Source organism: Corvus cornix, chromosome 1 (assembly GCF_000738735.6).
Source record: "Corvus cornix cornix isolate S_Up_H32 chromosome 1, ASM73873v5, whole genome shotgun sequence".
Taxonomy (NCBI): Eukaryota; Metazoa; Chordata; class Aves; order Passeriformes; family Corvidae; genus Corvus; species Corvus cornix.
Genome location: NC_046332.1, coordinates 88,479,489 through 88,504,010, shown reverse-complemented (window position 1 = coordinate 88,504,010; position 24,522 = coordinate 88,479,489). Strand labels below are relative to the sequence as shown.

Below are 24,522 nucleotides of genomic sequence, written 5' to 3'. Positions count from 1 at the left end.
TTCAGTCACCTGAAAGCCAAAGGGAAGTAAAGGTAAACTTGGGGTCAAGGAAGCAGTGTCTCTTTTTCCTGGCACTGTTCCTGTGTTATGTGTACACACTGCTCATTTTTTTTGTGCAAGTTTCTCCATTTTACACACAGGATTTTAGCACTGGCATAAATCTCAGGATGCCCTGACACTGAATTGTCTGTGCTTTGCCTTCACACAGCACCTGGAAGACACTGTGCACCACAGCAAATATTATCAATATTCATCATCATGTAGTATTGAAGCTGAATATATTTGGGTAGTTGACTTTGATTTTTATGTTGTTTTCTCACCCTGTGCAACCTTCTGTGATGGGAAATTTACCCATAGGTAAAGTCATGATTATAGCTATCTAAAGGGTTATAGGGTTTATTCCAAGATATCCTAAAAAAGTAAGATCCCTTTTATTTTGACATTTGTGCATAACTCATTATTTTCACCCCTTAACACTGCTGATGATACGTTAGAGCAAGGAGCAAAAGGAGCTAGGCTTAGTACCAAATAATGAGTCTAAATTAACACCTGGCACAGGTGACAGCAGTTTAACTTCAAGCACCTTTTATGATAATTTTGTATTTAGCAGAATAGTTTACTGGTGAGAAAGCTGAGGAGATATCTAATGATCTGACTAGTGTTTGCACATGTAAAAGGGAAGTTGCAGATGATTAATACCTGTGCCCACAGCTCACTGTGGCTATTCTTGACAGATACTTGTTTTTTTTCTAACTTTCTCCCACAAGGACAGTAGAAAAATAAGTAAGGTATGATGTTCAGTTTGGATGTCTACTCCTGACCAGCTGTTCGCTGTTGGTGTGGCTTCAATCTGCCCTGCCAAAGAAAATTCTGAAAATCAGAATTTGGCATTCTTTTCTTCAGTCTATGTCTCTTTTCTTATGATTGAAAGGTACTCAAAATTTTCCATGAGGATGGGTGGACTAGAAATAAACAAGAATTAATATTAATTCTTGAAATTTAATACCTGTGAAACCAAAGAAGGAAAGGAAAAAAGAGGTTCACTTATGATTAACACTGAAACAGGTTCTCAAAATGAAATTAACTAAGCAACTTAGCTCAATAGACTTCCAGGCCTTTTCACTGGTTCAGGATATTACTCATATAACCTAACACCTCTAATTTTAAGGTTCTCAAGTATAGTGAGTTTGGCAAAACAATAAGTGTAATTGTCCTACCTAAAAAGCAAACAAAATATAAAGATAAAGTAATCTCCCTTTCCACTCTCAGTGTTTGTATTTTATCCATATATGTAAATAGAAAAATTTTAAAAGAGTATGTATGAAAAAAGGAAGCTTGAAAATATTTGTTGCTATTTTCCAGTCTCCCACAGGCTTTTAAATAGTAGTTTCCACTCATATATGACAATTAAATGTGAGTTTTCAGGATCTAATGGCTGCAGGGAAAAAAGCTTGAAAGTGTCAGTTCTCAAAACTAACACAACAGCAAGAAAATAAGGAAAATTTCACAATTTTTTTTATCTTTTGTTACTTATATATTGTGTTTTTCATCCATAGCAATTTGGTGATTTCCCGTGCAGATATCATTGGTCCTCTTTCTCTGACTACCTCTCTCGTAAATATGAATTTTATCCTTCTCACATTAAAAATGATCTCTATCAGCCTTTCCAGCCTGAAATGCTGACCTACTTTTCTGAATCTCATACAGCCTTCCTTTGCTGCTCTGAACACACCTGAACTTTTGCAGTTTAAGCCGGTGTATTTCCTTGGCACACACACAGAGCACTAAATAGTCCACTTGGAACCCCTGCCGGGACATTTGCTCTTTTCCATCTGTTGCAGCTTCTTCCCTCTGGCTTTGATAGACACATGCCTGCTCCATTCACTGGAGTTTTGAGCCATTCTACAAGGGGAGTTACCTCCCCCAGCCCCTGGTTCTGCATCCTTCACCAATGTCTTCCCCTAGTGAGACTCAGAAACTGCTTTTGGGCCTTTCACAGTGTCCTTCCCTATCCTGCTTGCTGGCATTATCCTGTATCCAGCATGCTTTTCCCATGGGTGCTTTACAGCTGGCAGCAGCCCTGACTGCACACGGGTGGGCACCCACCATTGCCCCTTGAAGAGGGACCATAGTAATGCTTTCTTCCAGTGCACCCTGTTAACTGGTATTTCTGGAGGTCACAGCACAGATGCTCCCTGCACAAGCTGCTATCATGTCCTGATTGCTGGCACTCCCCTTGCTGCTGCATCCTTCTTGCTGAGCTCTCTCAGGAAGAGGTTGTCCTTTTGCTACACATTCTTACTCACTAGGGATATTAGTTGAAAAGCAATAGCTACAGCAAGAGGAATGAGATCTAAGAGTTAATTACATCGTGCAATAAATATGAAAGTATTGCCAGCTGCTCACAGCATATTACTGACCTCGATAAATCCCTCCCTTTTTCTGAAATATTCTGTTTCACCATTATTTCTTTTACTACTAAAATATTTTCTCATTATGACTGTTCTTACTATTGTCTAATTTTTCTCATTGATTAGCAAGTTCAGGTATGAGCTGGTTTAGGCTGGGATAGAGTTAATTTTCTTCATAGCAGCTCATATGGGGCTATATTTTGGATTTGTGCAGGAAACAGTGTTTATAACAGGATGTTTTTGTTATTGCTGAGCAGTGCTTACACAGAGTCAAGACCTGTTCTGCCCCTCACCCCACCCCACCCCACCAGTGAACAGGCTGGGGGTGCACAAGACAGGACAGCTGACCAACTGACCAAAGAGATATCCCACACTATATGGTGTCATGCTCAGCAGTAAAAGTTGGGGAAATAGGAAGGAAGCCGGGGCACACTCAGAGTGATGGTGTTTGCCTTCACAAGTCCCTGTTATGGGTATGGGAGCCTGGTTTTCCTGGAGATGTCTGAACCCCTGCCGGTCCATAGGAAGTGGTGAATTAATTTCTTGTTTTGTTTTGCATGTGTGCATGACTTTTGCTTTACTTATCAAACTGGTTTTATCCCAACCCACAGGGTTTTCTTCCAGTTCTCTCCCCCATCCCACTGCAGGGGAGTGAATGAGTGACTGCATGGGGCTGGGTTGGAAGCTGGGGTTAAACCACAACATAGTGTATCTCCTATTTTCTCGACTGTGAAAGGTAAAGGCTATTCATTATTGTTCCTTCCTGAAACTCGCCTGTCCTGCTCTATCCTCCTGCCCAAGGAAATAGTCTTAATTTTCTGAGCTCCTATTTCCTCTCTGGATTTTGAATAATATTCTTCACCTACTGGGTTTGAGTTTCCTGTGCCAGTTCACCTTAAATAAGTGTGGAATTTAAATTCCTGAGTAAATAACACTGTACCAGCCTAAAAAAAAAGAGGTCTTGAATTAACTTACCTTTGTAAATTATCAGCACAATATTCCTGGATGTGACTGAGGTTAAAGAGTTTAAGAATATCCACACACAGTGGATTTAAATTCATGCCCTAAACCATTTCAGTTTTCTTTATGGTGAGGCCTGAAAGCCTATAGACATTGATTAAATTACTTGTAATAAGATATTGCTGTAGTTATTACTATTTAAAACATGAATAATGTTCTTCTTTCAGGAGAACTTTTTTGTCCACAAGTAAGAAATAACTATGAAAAAAAATAAAATGTGCAACTTTATATTTTGGAACATATTTTATATAGGCATCTGCAGCATTGCTTCTTGGCTGATGGCCAGCAAAGCCATTAACAGTAACTAATGGCACAGAAGGAAATTTCCTTCCAGTACTATTTACTAATGGCTAGGAAAGAAAACTAAAAATAGACTTTACAAGTTTAGGTGCCAGACTGCAAAATCTGAGACCACTCTGTTAAGTTCTAGCTGCTCCACAGTTTTACACTCTCTGAAGTTCTGGGTCGCTGATTTCATCAATGAGAAGATTAGGAATGAAGCAAAGGAGGGAGATTTGACTCCATCTGTGCACTAATTCTCTTAATATTTTATTATTTTTCTCTAGTCCTGATATAAAACCATAATTAGAAACTGAATGTTTTGCTCCCTACTTCTGGTGGGTATTAGGAGTCAATTTTGAGCATGTCTGTCAAACATACACTGACCAAACTGCACAGACTCCTCTTTTTCATGATGTATGTCTAGTCCCTTCCCATGCCACTCCAGACATCCCATTAATCCTCGTCTCACAGAGTTTGTCCAGTTGCCCCAGACAATTCATTGATTAAATCTTCTTAAAGATGAAATGCTGAATTTGCAGCTCACAGTAATTCCTCCATTAAAGCTGTCTCTTGTGAGCCTCCTTTGGAAGATGAGACACTATCCCTTCTTCACCTTCCTTTAAAATTTCCACATTCTCTCTGTCTCCAAGGATTGCCAGCAGTTCATATCACCCACCAGCCAGTTTTGGAGATCCTACTCCCCCACAACTCTGCAATGAAGAAGCAGGTTTCACACCTCTGACACCCCACTGCATGCACCTTTGTGGCCTAAGACCACAACATAAGGGTACTAATTTTGCCCTCGATTAAATATCATGTGGCAACTGTGTGGCTTACAGTGCAATTTAAGACCTGATTTTGTATGATAACTCTTTCCCTTAATATCATGTTTTAATTTAGATTTATGATATGTCAATATAACTTGCTATAGGACTGAGATCTGGCACAGGGCTTTTGTTTAAAAAGCTGTGGAGCACTTCCTCCTTTGGTGGAGCTGGGTTTATTTGCTGATTTTCAGGTACAGAACTGTATTTCATTGTTAATTCAGTATCGGTACAGAAGCAAAATCCTACCGTTTTAATAACATACCACTGTTTTAATAAAAGGAAGTAGTATAATTTCTCTGGCACAATAAGGAAATACAAACAGAACTCAAGTTTCATAAAGCTTTGTACAGTTTCAGTACAGATGATTCATTATAACTTACTTAGCATAAAACCTACAGACATGAGAAAATGGGGAAAAGAGCTTGTAGGGTGTTTTTCCTCTGGTGATGCTTTTCGAATTTGTTAGTTTATATTCTACCTGTCTTGAATCAGAAACCCTTTGTAAGAAATGGGAAATGATAACTTACAGAAATAAGTTCTTTTATGTACCAGGACAGACAAGTGCTTACCAGCAATATAAAAAAGAGAAACATGCAGGTAGCACTGCTAACTCTAACTCTTGCCTCTCTGACTCTTAGAGTATCACTTACAGATACTTGAGTTGGGCAGCTAAGGTCTGAGTGGAGGAGACAGAAGGAAACTTGACAAAAACACGACTGAACTTGGTGCATTTCTTAACCATAGCTTTGACTTCAGTGCAGCTGTAATGGCGGGTTTATGGACTTATGGACTCCAGCTCAACTACAGTGCCACGACACAGAAGACAGTGGCGATGCTGCTTCCATTCTGCAGAAAATAACTTCATAAGAGGAACTAAGTGTCTAAGACTTAGCTAAAATTACTCAAGACCATACTTCTTGCTTCTCCTGCTGCTAGGGAGACCCACCATTGAGAGTGGAGCATGGGCACAGAGAGCCACTTGGAAGGGAGCTTTGTAGAAAGGTTGGGAGGTCAAGGGCTGTAGTGCACATCCCTCTGGTTATTTCCGCTTTTTTAAAGGAAAAGTTTCTCTGTACAACATATAGGCAGACACACCACAAAAAGCTGGGAGAAAAATATAGGGCCTCTCTTTCCTGCTAGCTAGCAGGCTACAGGATTAGGGTCCCTTTACCTTTAATCCCAGTTTCTTGCTTCCTATCTGCAACTTCCGGTTGTAGCATGAAGAATGGTGTATGCATTTGAGCATACAAGGTGGGAGTGGGGAATGGAGAAGTTACATACTTTAAAAGGAAGTTTCCCACTTGCTGAATCACAGGAATATTGTGTATGTTCTTGCCAGCCCATGCTTACAAATAAAACCCTGACAGCACTCCTGCCTGAAAACTCCTCTGGATTTGTACATACAAGGATACCTCCTTTATCCATCCAAAACAACCATAGGTGAGAGATAGGAGCCTGCATGTTGAAGTTGATTTAAGTAGCAGGAGTCATGGATCATCACAGCAGCTGACTTTAGGCAGTTTTGCACAGCCAAAATCTAAGCTACCAAGAGGTTCCCAAGTGCTGAAGATGTCTACCAAAAATCCTTTTGACTTAAGGTCTTGCTTAGGCACCTTCAGTGACATTTACATGCCCTGAAAAATGCCGTTCTGTTTTTAGCTATTTCCTGGAATTGCAGCTACTCTGAGGTCAAAAGCAAGTTGAAGTAATCAATCTGTGCATTCACATGTCAAGGATGCCTTTATATATGTCTTTCCTCTGGATGCAGACCATAGTATGAAACAAAGGCAGTGTCAGCTTCCACCCATAGCATTGCATGCACCCAACTACTGCTGTTTAAATCCACGTCCAAACCCCTACAAATGTCATGTTCTCCTCTTTCCAGCAGTGTTTCATTGGAAAGAAAGCTTGATATAGGCACAGAAGAATTTGAGTCTTCTCTGAGCCACTAAGTACCTTAATACAGCTCTTGAAAGTGATATGAGAACAAGTACGCTGGTCCCCAGAGGAAAATCATACTTTGGGCCGTATAAGAGCTTTGTTATTTCTTTTGAAGCAGTGTATGAGGGGCCCTAGAGATGCAAACGCTGATCTTCTCTGCTCCTCATATAACTAATGGCCTTGCTGGTGCCATCATTTCTGTCTCTTCTTCTGACTCATACTCTTCTACTTCTCTGACAGCAAACCGAGCCTTTGGCATTGGAGCTAGATTGTCTGCTCTGGTGAAGCGATGACGGCCACTTGAATTTCCTCTTTGACCTGGCAGATTGGATGGAGCTGCTCCTCTACCCAAGTGTGCCATTGGAATCAGTTCTTGGCGGTGCTTGGACTCCAGTGGCCGTAGTCGGGGCTGGGATCTCGACACTAATGGGAACGCAGCATCAGAGCCACTTCTATGCTGATCTAAAGAAAAATAGACAAATAACACATTTTTTAGAGAAAAGAGAAATGCCATGGTATTGGCAAGGAGAGATAAAGGGTATTCAATACAATATAATACCCTGGAACTGAAGCATTTTAAATAATTACTATAGAATAAGGGAGAAGTCAAGAACTAAAAATAGCCCTAATTTTTAATTTTCATCTCAAAGCTGATGTTTAAAATATTTTATTTATCTTATCTCAGCTCTGAAACCCCAGAGGATAAGCACATTCAGCTACCTTTTGGTGTCTCACAGACCTGCCCTGTGCCTTCACTGCAAGGGTGAAGGGCAAGAGTGAAATGCAAGAATGTTCCTTTATGTAATTTGAATTTTCCTCAAATTTCACAAGTATACCTCGTGCCAAGGTATAAAGCATTTTGAAACCCACAGTGACAAAGAAGAAAACTCTAGTCCATTAAAAATCAAGTTTACCAGTGTCCTGTGACTAAGAAGAGGGAAGAGAAGGGTTTCATCTGAAACCAGGGGTGCTTTGATTTCTTTAGATGTCTCAGATCTGCTCCTACCAGCTTGCTTTGCCGTAAGTACATTGTGAAAATTTGCCTGCAATAAGCCAATAACTGGCATTCTCATCCTGTTGAGTTTATAGAATATACCTTTTCACTTTTCTTAAAGCCACTTTTAGTCTAACTACACAGTAGCAAAGTAGTTAATGTAAGAAACAGCTAACAATCTAAGTAGGAGGTTCTGGGATGTAAGCACAAAAGTCTATGAACAATAAAATTAGTCCAAATCCTGCTACAGTTAAAGTGCACATGTATTGCATATGGTCACTGAGTCAAAATTTAACAAATTATTGCAGATCCATAATTATTACATTATTGTAAGCTAATATTTATTTCACAGTTGGCACAGTAAAGCACTGCTGCTCATATGCCACGTGGACATACTACACCCTAAGCAGGATAGGATTTCTCAGATTTCAAGGGCTTCTACCTAGCCCTTTGGGAGCATTACTTCTTCAAAGTATGAATGATATATATTGCCAAAGAAACAATTCATAGAATCATAGACTGGTTAGGGTTGGAAGGGACCCTTAAGATCCCTTACTTCCAGGCCCCCTTCCATGAACAGGAAACCTTCCACTAGACCAGGTTCTCAGTCCCATTCAGCTTACTAATGAGCACCTCCAGGGATGGGGAGTCCATAACTTGGCTGGGCAACAACAACCTCTCTGGACAATTCATTTATGAGTGGCAAAAAGAGCTGATAGGTGACTTAAGGATCTAATTGTGGTCATTTCTGGCCTCTTAGTTACTAAACTTTCTGCACACGCTATATATAAGAGCTAAACCAAGCTTGCTGGAGGATGCTTTTTCCAGAAGGTCTCCCAGGCATAGACAGAAGAGATGACATTTCTCTCTGCAAATGCATATGTGCATATATGAGGTTGTCACTCTAATTCCCTTCATACTGAGTACTTCTCTTTTTATTTTCCAAGTGCAATTCATCTCATCCCAAGAGTTTATGAGAGGACTTTAGGGTGGCTTTTTCCTGCTGAAGACACCTAAAATGGTGTTAATGCTACACAATGGCCCTAAGATGGGACCAGAAGCTGGACCAAAAAGTCTATTTATTTGCATAGATCACAAGGCAGGGCTCAAATTCAGGCCTATCTAATAGTAAAAAAGTACCTCCATTCATTGCTTCAGGATTTAGCTCTCTCCCCACTAAAATAATATGCCTACCTCCTATAGCAGCATTTGGTCCCTTGAAAGTGTCTGCAGTGATTTTAGGTCTGAGACTGCTGTGTGGAACACTTTAAATCTTTTAGAAAGACACATATCTCCTGTGATGATGCCCTGACAAAAAGGACAACAAAAATCCCCTTGAGTAACATTTATTTTCCCCTCTGAGTAGATCCTATTGGTTTCCATTTTGCTGTCGTCATGTGTGGGTGCCCATACAGGACTTAGGATGGAGTGTTTAAGGCAAGAACCAATGACAGTGAAAGGAAGAATCTTGGGAAGTCCAGGGAGAAACTAGTGCAGGAAAATAAAGGAAAAGGAGGATAAAAAGGGCCAGTCAGTACATGTGTCCAGTAATGCCCTGCACTTGATCCACACAGTTTATCCTGTTTTTTTCATTTGACTGTACTTCTGACTGTGTTCCTCTATTAGCAGCTCCCTATACTGTGTGCTTGTGTGTGTGGAGGGCTGAGTGCCAGCAACTGGAGGGACTGGGATGCATCTGTCAGTGCAAAATTGCTGGCAATCATCAAGCCAGAGTAGCCATTAAGTAGGATAAGAGGCTTGGGAACTGCCTATTGGAGCAACCACGAGTTTGGAACAAAGACTGAGGAGGGCAGAAGGTCTGTAAGCTGACTACTGGAAGAAACACAAGGTCCAGAGCAGTGACTGAAGAGACCATGGGATCTGTGGTTGGCTACTAGTAAGGCCATAATCTGGACTGGGTACCAAAGAGAGGTTTGCATGTGTGTGTCCCTGTGTGTGAGGAGAGGAGACCAGGGGATCCAGGAAGCTGCTCCAGGGAAGACTGGCTGTCCAAGGCCAGCTACTGGAGGGTCCTACAATATATGGAGTGAAGACCATGTCTCTGTGTGCATGTGTGTGCGTATGTGTAGGGCTGCGTACCAGCAGCTGTTATGGGGCTGTGTCCCCAGGGGATTACATGCCCAAGTGCCACCAAATGTGCAGATGGAAGGTCCAGGGCCAGCTACTGAGAGAAGCATGTATGTCAGGCCAGTTGCTGGGGATTCAGATAGCATGTATGTATTTATAATTTTTCACTAACAGTCTGTCAGCCTCATCAGCCAGAGAGGGGACAAGGATGATGCCATCAGTGCTGTTTGCATTTGTGTGAGCACTGTGCCATGTCTGTGCTGCTCTCTGTGTCTAGCTGTGTGTACACGTGCACTGAATTTTGGTGTGGGGCTGTGCATTGGGAATACCTGCTCAGTCTTGGTACCTGCAGGACCTGGGGGCATGGAGCTCCATCAGTCTCACCTGGACTGGGCTACAGGTTCAGCAACTCACAATAATTTTGCATACAGTTTTGTCTGTGGGGCTGCGGGGAACACATAATTTGTGTTCTTGGTCTTGGCCAGGTGGAATTGCAGGGATCACAGGAATGTTTGTTCAGGAAGGAAAAAGAGAAAAGTAGGAGGTGCTGGAACAAAACAGAAACTGCTGCAGTAATGATCATATAAACAACACAGATAAAACAGAAAGGAGAGAAGGGTGTAGCTCATTTAAAGAGGCCATGGACTTCCATGGGAGTATTCACGTAGTACTGTTAAATCCACCAAACAACTGGCCAAGTTTCTTTTGCTGCTGGAGTAGGATACAGAGTAAAGTGTTTCCATTACCTGTAAAAGTAACATGCCTGGCTTTCCTTCTAGTGGACTGGCGTGGACCCTGAGGCAAGGAGAGGTAGCGTACTTCCCTGGTGTTAACCTGTGTAGGAGACAGAAGTGTGTTCAGTGCCCGTGGTTGCCTCCACTTGGCACTTACTTGGTGAAACAGTAAAGAGGGATGGTAATATGCTGTACCTTTACAGCCAGATTTTGAGAGGTATGATCAATGGTTAATTTGGATGGTTGAACTCAACGTCAGCTCCAGTGAGAATGTCTGTCTGATATAATAGTCATAGGGTTTTTTTACCATCAGTGGAGAAAAACATGTTCTTCTAAGATAAACCTTTCTTATTTCAGATGAAAAATTTAAATACAAATCATGTATCCAAAAAGAACTTATTTCTCTTCCTTAGCCATGATTATCTCAGCTGTAAATGTCTGTGCTGTTCAATGCCTACCTTTGGTCAGACAAATCTCTCACTGATTGAGAGCCCAAATCTTCAATGTGCCAGACACTTTGCATCAGGCCTTTTTTGATTACACTATACTTTGCACATGCAAAATCAATGCAAGTTACATTATTTTACCACAAGCAGCCAGAGTAGATGATTTCTGACCAATGTATAGAGATCAGACATGAAAACTTTGCTGTTCACATGCTAAGTGAAGCTCTTTCTTCTTAGGTGCTGCATGAGCATACCGGGGGAAATATCCATTTTAATTATAGCAAAGAGCACATAAAAATGGGTGTCTTTCCATACTTGCAGAGAAGCAGAGGCAATTTTACATAAATAGCAGATAGATAACAGGTACCGGTCTACCCCAAGGCAAGCTGTTTCCCTTCCTGCAACTTTGCCTCAGGCTGTGTTCCCGACGGATGAGGATTTCTTGCGCTTGTTTCTCACTTGTGTTAGTAGGTAGATTGTGCCGGTTGTATGCTGGTGCCTGAAACAGAAAATGCACCCAGCTCATTTCTGTTGCATTTGCAATGTTAATCAGTCTGGTCAATCACAGGGCCAAGGGGACATCTGCCTCAGCTCAGTCACCAGCTCACCACAGAGCTCTCTGGTATCTCATGGCAAAATGCAGCCATGCACAAACCTCACTGCCAGAGCAAGATGCGAGGAAGCACGAACACAGCTCTAAGTCTCAGACCTCAAGGGCTGCATTTTGATGCCATTTTTGATAGCCTCTTTCCTGCTCATAGTGCAGGTATATAAAATACACCTGCCTAAGAAGGTTATTTTCATCTGGGCTTGTCATCTCTTTGTCATCTCTCTTCTCATCACACATTTGGGAGCTACAGATATGATGCAGGTCCCAAGAAAGAGATAACTGGTGAACTCAGCTCTGAGCTTTGGTACTAATGCTACTGAGCATGGAGCAAGCTTCAGATGCACTCAGGAACAAAGAATGTATCTCCAGAATGAGATGTACAGCTGAGTTACCTTTCCATACTTGGACAAACTACAAATTAATATTACCCTAAAACTGAGCATCATTTAAGACAAGCTTTTTAGTTTATTGCATATATCTAGTGAAATGAAGGAAATAATTATCTGCCTTAAAGAGAAAAATTCTTCGAAATTTATAAATGCTCTTAAGAAGTAGAATCTGATCTTAGTTTCATGTGCAAGGCTGCTTGTAAAGCTGGTCTGCTAAGCCAGAGCTTTTCAGAGCTGAAAAAAAGTAGTAGAAGTGGCCTTATTTTTCTTCCGATCTTTCATTTCCAAAAGCACAGCATTGTCAATACTACACAGGAAATGACTGGCAAAAATAGCCATTAATGTAATTGATTTTGAAGAGGGAGAGTTCATTTCAGTAAGCTAACTATATATGCAAATTGTCGCTCATAAGATAAGAAATTAATATCATAAGGATAATTAGCCATGGCAAATCAAACAACGTTAGGAATGAATAACATTCTAATAATGCCACATTTAAATGAGCAGGCCCTACCATTTTCTAGTACACGTGTGTTACATGAGTTAGCCCTGTTTATCAGCATAATTTCAAGGTTACTCTAATACATCCTCTACCACTCATTGCTGTGGGCGAGCACTCAGTTGTCTATTCAGTGCCCAAGACTGGATTAAGTAGATACCATACCCTGGGCTGCGTCAGGGTCAGTGCAAATTTCTGCAAAACAAATCCCTGCTGAGGTATTATCACACCATTTTTACAGAGAAAAAAAAAACAAAACACTTAAATGTGTAAAATGAAGCTCCGGAGGACGTGGAAATTTTTTTCCTTCGTTTTTTTCCTCCTGTGGCGCGGGTAAATGCCGCTCCCACGCAGGGCTGCGCAGTGTTTGCCGGCGCTGGTCCGCCCGCCCCCGCAGCGGAGTTTCGCTGCTGCCAGAGCCCTGCCAGCCCTGCCTCCCACAGCCAGGCTGCCCTCCCGGGAGCCCGGGGAGCCAAGAGAAGGCGGCTTCCCATCCAGACAGCTGTGCAGCGTGGGAAGCCTGACCTCTACAGCTCATTCATAGATTTTCCTGACTTTTCTCGCTGCCGTCAGGGTGAAGCCGATGGGAAAAAAAAAAGCCCCAGCTTTCATTTATTCCACCCAGATCAGTGCCCAAGCCCGGGGTTCTTCCCTGCTTGCCCTCCCCGGTCGGCTGGGAGCGGCTGCGGGCTCCCAGCTCCCAGCAGGTGCCCCGGCACGGGGAGGGCAAACAAGAGCTGCGGGTCTGCAAACAGAGCGCGACAGCCGGTGGCTCACACACCCTTTGTCGCACTTGGTACAGGTTGTGTGCCAGGACATCTCTCATGGACTCCACCTCTGCGGGGGACAGCCTGTGCGCACGCTGGTTCCTGCTGCTCCTGTAAATAAAAGGGAAAATTAAATACGATATTAATGAGCTGATTAAATACTAATACCATTAAATAATGCACAGTCTATTTTTAGTGCTAGAACAGAAGGATATGAAGAGCTTTTCAGTGACCAGCAATACCTGGAAATCATCCAAAGATGAACAAAAAAAAGGTCAAATTTTGCTCTTTCATGGGTTTTATCCATACAGTGGGTAGTCAAATTGGGCCCTAAGTCGTCATACAGCTGGCAGAAGAAACTCTTCTTTCTTAAATAAGAACTTCTTTCTCCATAAAGAAGTTCCTATTTAAGGATTAGATTAGGTCATAGCCAGCTCAAGAAAGCACTGAAAGTTCCCTCCTCTGTCTGAATAAAGACCTCAGCATGGTCTAGCAGTCTGGGCCTTGTCATCTTACTGATTTTTACTCCTTTGAGAAAGTGAAGAAAATCCTTAAGAATGAAAGAGTATGCCAATTGTGAAGCCTGAGAGACCTGCCCTGTGGTGAGGAGCACATATAGAGTTTCCTTGCTACTGAAAGTGTTTCTCCATTTGAAATGAAAGAAGTAGCTAAAAGACTGTGTTTTTAAAAAACTTTGACAAGCCCACAGTCACTTGTAGCTGCCTGGTTTTTTCACTAGCAAAACAGTGGAGGAGGGCTGCGGTGAAATGTTATCGGGTTTCACTGCATCAGTCAATCACTGTGAGAGGTAGTGTTCAGATGAACTCCCAGGAAAAGAAAGGGAAATAGATAGTGATCATCCAGGATGAATCAGTCTGGGTTCATCTAGTTGTTTCTGATTTTTTTCCTTTCTCCATGTTCTTTTCTTGCCTCTTAAAAAAAAAAAAAAAGTGATTGCAAGTGTTTGTTTTCAGCTGTTGTCCTAAAGTGATGTCTGTAAATTGTGCAATTAAAAAATTGATGATGATCAATGTACAGTATTGCCAAAGATTTGTGTGTGTCTATCTCATACTTCCTCTAAAATAAATTTAAAACTTTTAATGGCAAAGGAAGATGGATCTCAAGCTAAACTGAGATTATGATGTAAACATAGGAAAAAGGCTGGAATTTGCAATTACATCTAGTTTAACAATATTACCACTGTTTTGTTCTATAATCTAACATGAACATCTTGAAAACTTTTAGGACCGACCTGAACTGCCTCAATTCTATATTTTACTGCCTCTCACCATCAAGTAGACAGTGATCCCTGGTGCCCTGGCCCTGTCCAAAGCCTCTGGAATATAAGAGTTAATTCCTAATATGTTTCAAGGTTTCGGGATGTGTTTTCATTCTGCCATCAGACTAAAACTGAGATCTGACATTTTTTTTTTGTGAAGTAAAACCAGAGAGAAATTAACAACAGACTAAGGTATAGTATCAGAACTAGGACTGGGATAAGCAAGAGGTTAAGGACCTCACTGAAGCATGAGAGACCCATGAGTCTGCCACTGAGCTGCTGGCAAGTCAGTGTGACAGAAAAGGACTGCCTTTCTGGATTTGACAAGGAATCTTATCTTGTCCCTGACAAATACTTCCCAACAAATATTTAATTGATATTCATCAAGTCTCAACAATTGTAGCAACAACAAAGTTATTTAGTTACCATTAGGAAAAAAAGACCTTCAGCGCTGCCCAATTCCAGGCTGGCTGGGTGGGTGGGTGCATGGGTTGGTTGGTTCCCTTTTCATTCGCTTTCATTTCCCAGAGATAACACTGAGAGGATCCAGGGATGCTACATAAGGCTTGGGTGTACTGCACCTTTACTCCAGCTGGGTGTGGTGTGTCTCAGACTGGGGTTCAGCCCATGTATCCTGCCTTCCACAGCAAGGAATCCAGACTCCCTGCCATCAGCAGCCCCCATCTGATGTCCCTTTGGACAACAGGGAGACCCTAGGTATACCTGGGAAAGTACACACAAACACAAACCCTGGGGACTGTCAACAAGTATTGGTCTCTAAAATACAGGCTTGGCTCATTTGTGTAATGCAAATGGAACTGGAATAGTTGCTGCAGGTGGCTTTGACATCACAGGGAACAACTGCCTCCCTGCTTTGTGCTTCACTGAATGTGTCCACAGGGTCTTTATCCCTTACGGTTGGGCATAAATATGGGAAAGGATCTAAACAGGGAAAAGCTTGACTCCGCTGTGGAGACACCAGATTCTCTCTTTACTTTTCCAGCTGCATACCTGACTTTCTCCACATGCCAGCACAGAAGTAGCCAGTTCTAAGTCGTTTAAAAGCTTATTATTTCACTCTTGAAGTGAATTAAATAGAATAAATAAAACTCCTTGAGTTTCAGTTCAGCTGGGGTAACAAGAGAACAAATAGCATGAAGATAATCTATATTGTTCTGGAGCACAAATAAAAAACAGTCATTCCTTTCATGGGATTGGATATTAACCTACCCAACTGATAACAATGCATATATATGGTAATAAGGAATAGATTGCTTTTACATTTTGCAATACCTTAAGAAAGGACTTTCAAAAAACCCCAAATATGTTCGGTATGTTACCGAACATGTGAAGTAATCCTTATTGAAACAATTTCTTTGTTCTTATTGAATCTTCCAACATGTTACAACAAAGAATAGCACAGGATATATATATGTGATGAAAAAAATTATAATACACCATGAAAACTGTCTCTCTGTAATGATAGCCATGACAGTATATCTTCCTTCCTTAGATATGCAGATAGTTGATACTTGATACATTGATGCTTGCACAATCTGTGTAATACTATTTTTCATATTATATCTAAAATTTTGGACTTTGTAAACTCTCCATTAATCTTCACTAGTCCTGTGAAGGAATAACATTATTGGGCACAGCTCTCTCATAACTGTACTACCACAAATGACAACACACTTGGTTCTGATCTGTACTGTATTGATATGTTTTAAGATTTACCAAAGCCAACATTGCACCAATATGAAGCCAACATTAAGTAAACTCAGTATCAAACCATCTTTTTCTCTAATGGTCATATTTCCTACAATTTCCTACAAAAAACAGCCATAAACCCACAGTTTTGAGAATATCTCCTAGACTCTGCTTTTGCCATTTCCATCCTTATTTATAAGGCTTATATTCTCCAAAACATCATAACCAAATGCTCTGCTTTCATTCAAATGTGGATTTTTTGTTGCACAATCCATGGGCAAATTTTTTCACTCTGCACTGGAAATACTGTGAATTGGACACCCACTCCACCTGCAGGAATCACACCAGCATGAATGCAATTCTGCTAATCCACAGTCTTGGAGATCTGCTTTGATTCTTATAAAGTAAATCTCTTTGTGTGCATAAAGGCTGCAAAACTGATCAGAAGTGTGAGTGACAGTTTTCTCACTACTCTGACACTGCTAATAATGCTTTACTTGCCATACATTGGAATTTTATTTCAAATCTCCTCTTGTTCATGGCCAGAGTTTTGTATCCTCCCTGAAGACAGGGACTTTGGGTACACACTGTCTCAATTATATCAATCAGACAATTTATAAATACACTTAGAAACCTTTTACACAGGTTCATTTAATTGCTGTGAGGAATGGCAACAGGAACTGCTGTGTTGGCTCAGACCAAAGGTCCAGCTAGCTCAATATCTTGTCTCCTGCAGTGCTCAACAGCAGACACTTATCAATGAACAGAGGTGGGAAAACGTGTATTTTCCTAGAACTCTCACAGCCTGCAAGATCAGAATGGTTTTGAGCCACAGGCTGCTTTTTTGAAGTTGACACTTCATTTTTATAAAGGCTTTCTCATCAGAGGATGAAGCATAGTAAAATTCAATTATAGCCAGAGTAGAGACAGCAAAAATTAGTCCATTATATCAGCTGTTTATTAAAGAGTATTTTTCAATCTAAATTCTCAGCTCAGGAGAGAATTTCTGAACTCTGATGGAGCAATTTTTCTTCTTTTCTCTCTCCCTTGGGAAAAGAAGAGGGATGTGGTTTGACTGCCATGGATTGTCTAACAACCTTGCACATTTTCTCTTGGCTCAGAATGGTTAAGGGATTACAGCAGACAGAAAGGAGCCTGACATACATGCAGGTTTTTTTAATATCATCCATTCACCAAAGAATAATTTAGAGAGAAAAGGGCTAGGTCTTACACTGCGTGCTGACATCAGTACAAGAAAGCAGATTGATCTTGACATGATTAAGCCAAAGTTTCAAGAGAGATTTTAATTTAATATCCAGTTGGTATTTGGATTTTCTCTTATTGGCAGAGATCATCATTCAAAAAAAATAATATGCTGGACCCTCCCAGAGGCTGCTGCAAAATGGAGAGCGGTTTAAGGATGCAACAGGGAAGAGCAGGCAACAGCAACAGTGGGCAGCAAGAGCCTGGGAAAGAATTTGTGGAGGCAAGTGCCTTCAGCAGTACCTGTACTCTGGACAGTGTGATGCAAGGTGAGGATAAATACATGCATGTCAGTTATGGTGTGCAGGAGGGAAGATTTGTGCAGACTCTTCTCCTAGAGGGTAGTTCCCTCCGTTCCCTCTGGAGATCCCACCAGTTTTGTCCCCTGGTCAGTCTGATACCAAGTTGCATTACTGTTTGATAGAATCATAGAATGGCTTGCATCTGGTTCCAAACCCACCACAATGAGCAGGGACATCCTCAACTCTTGTCAGGTTGTTCAAAACCCCATCACATCCAACCTTGAATGTTTCCCAGGATGAGGCATCTACCACCTCCCAGAGCAACCTGTTCCAGATTTTCACCACCCTCATCCTAAGAAAGTTCTTGTACCTAGTCTGAATCTACCTTCTCCTAGTCCTGTTGCTACAAAGCCTCCTAAAAGGCCTGTCCCCATCTTTCTTGTAAGCCCTCTTTAAGTACTGAAAAGTTACAATCAAGTTTTCCCAGGGCCTTCTCTTCTCCAGGTTAAACAGCCCAAACTGTCTCAGCATTGTCTCGTAAGAGAGGCTCTTCAGCCTGCTTTGTGGCACTCCTCTGGACCTGCTCCAACAGGTCCATGTCTTTCCTGTACTGAGGATCCCAAAGCTGGACATAGTACTGTAGAGTCTCACAAGGACAGAGCAGCAGGAGAGAATCCCCTCCCTCAACCTGCTGGCCATGCTACTTTTGATGCAGGATATGGTTTGTCTTTCTGGGCTGCAAGTCCACGTTGATAGTTCATGTCCAGCATTTCCACCAGAAGCATTTTCAAGTCCTTCTTGGCAGGCTGCTCTCAGTGTTTAATTGGACAAAATTGTTTGTTTGGGAAATACCAAAATATGGCAAGATGGTTACAGGTTTGCAAACTGGAGTTGCAAAAATTGCAAATGCTACAAAGAAATCTGCTCTCAGAAAAAAATTCATGGTTGGGATAATGGAGTCAGGAGCAGTATGCAGGTCTCTCAGCACCTGGCAGGGATTAACGAAACCCACTGGCCAGGTAAGCGATAAGTACATCTGTCTTGGGTCACTACTGTGATTTAAAGCAACTGGAGTGGCTTCTGTACCTGACTCATGGTTCAGGAGTGCCCATCATCGAAAAGAAACAGAGAAAATGTCCATGGATTTAATTTTCACTCTCTGAACGAAGTGCAAATATGACAAACACCAAATTGCACCTGCTCTTCTCATAACTGTCTTCTTTTTGCTTATATTTCAATTGAAGTCATGGAGTACCTTGGGTACTTCCTCATTTTTGTCCCGTTCTTTCCAGCCCCTACTCTGCAAAGGGTTGGGAGGTTGGTACTCACTGTAAAGAAGTAGAGGATGATTTTGAAATTTTCATGCCACTCTCAGCCATCTCAATGGCCAGTTTTATCTCCATCTTTTTGTACAATGACACAAGGCTGGATTTGGGCTGGTGTTCCCGAATTAAAATTTTCTTCAAATACTTATTGTCAAACTTCTTAAATCTGCAAAAGAGATAACAAAATCAAAGGGTAAAAAAGGAAATATGTTTTCATTTCTGTAGTACAAGCTGATCTTCATTCAAATGCACACATCTACAATTCAGTGGTGGAAGCTGAATACAAATTAGAGGCACCTGTGGACTCCTGAAGGCCTGGTGAGCAGAGACTTTTAGGGGGATATTTGGCATAGTCTACTGGTCCGCAGAGATTGCAGAGCCCGCTAGACAAAAGAAAGAAACAAGCTGCAATCAGAGCAAAAAAGAGGGCTGCATGTATGTTTGCATATTACACTGCCACATTTGTCAGAAAAGAATATGGGCAGTCTCCAGGCTTTTGTACAAATGTTGTATTATAGTAGGGCATAACAGCAGCAGCTGCTCTTACTGTAATCCTGGCCTATTCAGCCAGTCACCAATGAGGCTCTAAGTGGCCCAGCAGTTACAGTAGTTAGGGACCATTACATTGCTGATAATTTTGAATCCTGACAATTAGAGCGGAGAAAATACATTTCTTTGTACTCTGAATAACAGAGAAATTGAAAGGACCCCAAAATACCATGTGCTTGCATGCTGCAGATTGTAAAATATCGCTAATGTGTGGCATAATTTGAATGCGAATGTGTGTGTGTGTCTTGGAACAGGTACGTGCTTTCAGGCAGACATTTAGCAGAACAACAGTAGATTTTCAGCAGAGCAACAGTTCTGTTTCTTTCAAAGGAACAGTTTACCACAGCAAGGTAAGGTGCTCCACAATGCTGGGAAAAGTACTACAGCATTTGTATATTTTTTTCCTTAGCAAAGGCCATTTTTTATTCATTAGTAGCAGAGGTAGGGACACAAATGTTTGCACGGGGATTAGAGCTCTTAATGTTTTTCTGTGTAACAGAAAGCCTCCTGGATTGTCATCACTTAGGTAATTAATTCTGATACACAACTTTAAAGTTGCATAGATAGGTTTAGGGATTATTTTTCATATAATCTTCTTACATTAAATGTCTTCAGACACAGTGTGTTTTTTGAATCTGTCTGTGAACCAAAATACTACATTTATGGCTAGTTTGGGCAAAATTCTCTTTTCAGAGCTATCAGGTAGATGTGAGACAAAGAGATAGCATTTACTCACAGGTATGTGTAAATGCAGCTATTTCAATGGATTTACTGCTCCAACAGAGATTTGTTCCGTTTATTGACTGCACAGACAGTGATGTGGTCCCAGCAGATGGATGTCCTAAAGCTATCTCTGGACTGTCAGAGCCAAAAAGGTATTTTTATTTTCGGGGTTTGCCCTAGTACATTATATTGTTACTCCCCACTGGGACAAGAATTGGGTGCAAACTAGTCATCCTCTTCCCACTGTTAATTCCTGGTTTCCATAGGGAGAAATCCAGTCATGAAAGGACTTGCCACGTGTCCCAGCAGACACCCTTGGCTGGATTACTGGAGTCCAGTACTGAAAGGTCAGACAGGATTCCAGCACGGAAGTCTGGGCATAGCTAGGATAACGAGGGATAACTTTTAGCCCACAGGATCCTAATAAGATGTTTGGGGGAAAGAAAAATCAGTCTTTCCCCTACTTCCCTTCACATGCTCTGGTGGTGGCCACACCACACATGTCCACAGGGCTCCCTTAGGGAAAAGGTAGAGGGAACAGCACATTCATCTCTTCTGGACAGTGCTTGGAAGAGCCACAAAGCTTCACAAAACCACCTCATCCTGCTTATGGAAGAGACAAGGTGGGCCCTGCATTTCTGAGTGAGCACTAGCTCGAGAGTATCTGCTTATGTTACTGGATGGTTAAATTCAAACAATCCCTTCAGCACTCTTATTTTAGATATTACTGAATGCAAAGACCTGTAAGGACAGGTGACTGATTATTACTGAATATCTACTCACCAGCAAGGGATCCTATTTGCTATGGAGGCTCACAGCAAAAGTCAGTGTGGCATTGACACCATATGTAGCTTATGTTCTAAATCCAGAGTTAAAGAAGCATTGCCCAGGATCCTAGATTTATACCAAAGCTACGTACACAGGCTGCTGTCTGCAGCATGAGTTCCCATGCCATGTTTTTCTTTCTGAAGGCTTATTTTCTGCTTGTGCAGATTGAATTTAGCAGGCAATGTATGAGCACTGGACTCTCAAGAGTTAATGGTTACTCAGGAGTTCACTTTTTAAAAAAGAGATATGGCACATGACCCCAGCATTTTAATTTTCTATTCTATTTACCTACAATATTTTACATGATAGATATTTTATTATATTAGACTGCAGTAAGGGATACTTACTTATCTCTCAGCTGATAATGACTCCAATGTCCACATATGTCTTCAATACCAGCCTTCAAATGATCCATCAACTGTAGAAAAAAAAATTGGAAAATTTTAAGTGGCCATTGTGAAAAAAGAATGTTACCACATATACGCACTTGCTGACATGATTTTGAGATTTATTTTGTTATTGGAGCATGTAAGTTAATTCTGAAAGAACCTACATTTCTCTAAAAATCAAGGCAAAGATCCCACTGTGGCAGCTTGGCTTTTTTTTGATGGAGGCAAAAAATTGCCTGGTCCTTTTTGTCTGCTGAACCCAAAAAATAAATTCTTGGTTCTGTCAACCAGGTTTCCCCTCTGCATGTGTGACCTTCCTGGGAGAGGCACAGGGCCAGGTACCAACACTTTCACTTTGACTGGTAAGGTGTCTGAGGAATTTGCAGAATGATGTGAGACTGGTCATTGCTAACCATGATTACTTTCAGTAATTTTTTTGTGCATTTCTAGCATTATAGAGACAGAAAAAGGCCAATTTTTACAGACATATTGTCATAAGGAATGCTTTTAAATGCAAGGTTAAGTGTAAATGTTCAAATAGTAAGAATTTAATTCACTTTAAATTCAAAATCACTTGAGATACTCTAATTTTGCCAATGTCTCTGTGTGTGTTTCATTTGAAGGCACGGCGTTTCTGTTAATTTCAAACATATCCCCTGTTGTGAAATGAAAGAATGTACATACCTTTTCTATAATGTTAAATCAGATAGAGCAACTTTCTGTTATTTTATATAATAGTAATTTGAGAACTGAAGTAAATGTTTGAGAGGAGAAAAAATCACTGCTCAGAATAACTTGAAACTAAGTTCGCAGTCCAATGGTTCAACTCAGTTCAATAAATCTTGATTAAAGACTTTTAAGGTTTCAGTATGTCTAGAAATGGTCAAAAGTTGGCAAAAAATGTTTCTGACTGATCCAGCTGGGAAGGATGGTGAGTGCATTTTGTAAACATTTCATTTCTGTCTCTATCCTCCCATGGTCAAAGTACCAGTAAATAAGAGACTTACTGTGCTGCAACACTTGTGAAGTGATAGTATAATATGATAGTAAATACGAATATAAATAAGATGCAATATTTTAGAAAATTACCCCTAGGGTTACCTCCATATATTCTTAAAAGTAATGAGTGTCCAAATCCACTGAATGCCAGGCTTCCAAGTGCCTCGCTCTGCCCAGCTCTTTTGGAATACCTGTTCTCTTCTTTTTGGGATACCAGCTACTGATATAAAAAACTTACTCTCACATGAATTTCTTCATTGATAGATTCCTTTTTGTTTGTCTTTTTAACATCCAGATATCTGACCAATGGTCCAATTGTAATTCCCTGCATTTGGAATAATGAATTGAATTGTTAATCATCTTTTAGGCAAAAATAGAAAGAAAGTGAAAGAGGATAATTTTAATCAATTAGGAAAGCTGTGTCTTAGCACAGAAATGAACTATTACTTGTATGGAGAGCTAGAGAAGAGAATTAAAAATCAAAAACTTTGTTTAAAAAGGGTTTTTTCAGTGAGATTATATTTATTGGCATATTCTAATTATGTAAAGTAACTGACTCATTAACAATCATCTTCAAAAGCGGACTCACTTAAAAGAAAATACTATCTTTGTGAGGTCTTGCAATCTTTTTCTTTTTTCATTTTGGTAAATGAATCCATTTACTTCAACATTTTCAGTATTAAATATTCCAGGGGTTTTTCACTTAGAAACAGCTTTCAGATTTTCTTCTTTCTTTACTGCACTGCTACAGAAAACCATTTTAAAAGGCAAAATAGAAACAAATTGGTTTTTTCTGAAACATTCTGGTGGAACCTAAGTGCCTTTCTTATCATAAGTGCATAGTGCCCCATTGGCACCCTAGATGATCTGAGACCTTGGTATTGGAAAATACAATATATGGGATGCACATTCTCTAGAAGTTTCAGTTCTTCCAGCTACAGCAGTAAGCAAGGTGGAATAACCCAAATATCTAAAGTAGACACCTCTACTTAAAAATGTGACTTATTAACTTGGGGTTTTTTTAATATGCTTTTACAAAGGATTTCAAAATATTTGTGTTTGGTCTCCAACACAGACAAAGATAAAAGTATAAAATTCAAAATCCATCATAGAACAGGCATACTGTTTTCTGATCAGTTTGAGATACATCACTAATAAAGGATGAATCAGCCCTGAAATGTAAAGTTAAAATACTTATTAAATTGGAAGCACCGGGAAATGCATAGGGAATGAACATAAGCAATTTTGGACACCAAGTGCCCTCTCCCCTGAATATTTTAGAAGATACATGTTTTCAATAGAGAATTTTTGTAATATCTAAAAGCCCTAAGAAGGCTAATTACACAGTGCAGTGCTAAATCTGGCCCTAAAATGCAATAACTTGTCCTAGCCTAAGAGTAAATTCAACACAATTTAACTAGGAAGCTTTCAGTCACCTTGATTACATGAAGGTTATCCATTAAGGAATATACGTACTTGGATGAACACAGTGAAATATATAACCACAAGAGTTGCAGTGATGAATAGATTTTTTCTGGGGAAGAGATTCACTGGAAGCAAGAATGCAAGAGAGAAGCTGCTGGCTCCTCGGAGGCCGCTGTAAGAAATAATGAGCTGGTCTTTGAAGGTGAAGGGATATGTCCGGAACTTGTTACTGATGTAGAAGAGAGCAAAGACACCTAGGAAGGGAAAAATCCGCAGCTATTATTGATCAAGAAGAAAAAGAAAATATTAAATATTAAAAGCAAAACAATGTCTTGGCTTGGGGAGCTGTTGACAGCCCATGTTTTTTTCAGTTTTGGTTTCTTGCAGCTCCTCTTTGACCAACTGCTGAAGTTGGCTTGTGTGAAATATCTCCTATAAAATACTGTGGTTCCTAACGGCTTCAGGATTTAAATTCATTAATGCAGTTTAGAAGAGAGATTAGGGGAAAATATTTACTTCCTATATTTATGTTCCATAGTTTTCTCCAAAATGTTCTGGAGACAAGAAAAATGACTGGTTGAGAGTTTTTCCTGTGCCTTCCCTTGCGATGTTTCCTGCCTTCTGCACAGAATCTGCCTAAAGTGTTTGAACAGTGCTTTACCAACAACTCCTGTGGACAGGTTCACTGAAAGACAAAGAGTAACAGCATTTTAATTTTTAATCCTCGGGCTTATTGTGTCTCTAATTCTTTGTTTATTTCTCAAATTTCATTTTAGTTTTAA

At 40.6% G+C, this 24,522-nt stretch overlaps 1 protein-coding gene across 1 annotated transcript in view; it reads right to left on the bottom strand.

Moving 5' to 3' along the window:
- Positions 1-4,763: 4,763 nt before the first annotated feature.
- Positions 4,764-24,522, bottom strand: part of SLC9A4 (solute carrier family 9 member A4) — a 34,696-nt gene continuing 14,937 nt past the window's right edge. The window contains exons 5-12 of the mRNA XM_010394691.4: positions 23,792-23,994; positions 22,554-22,640; positions 21,275-21,345; positions 18,832-18,993; positions 13,023-13,119; positions 11,111-11,242; positions 10,310-10,397; positions 4,764-6,943 (exon numbers count right to left, since the gene is read on the bottom strand). Coding sequence (XP_010392993.3) covers positions 6,645-6,943; positions 10,310-10,397; positions 11,111-11,242; positions 13,023-13,119; positions 18,832-18,993; positions 21,275-21,345; positions 22,554-22,640; positions 23,792-23,994 — 1,139 coding nt within the window. The 3' untranslated portion in view covers positions 4,764-6,644. The remainder of the gene's footprint in view (positions 6,944-10,309; positions 10,398-11,110; positions 11,243-13,022; positions 13,120-18,831; positions 18,994-21,274; positions 21,346-22,553; positions 22,641-23,791; positions 23,995-24,522) is intronic.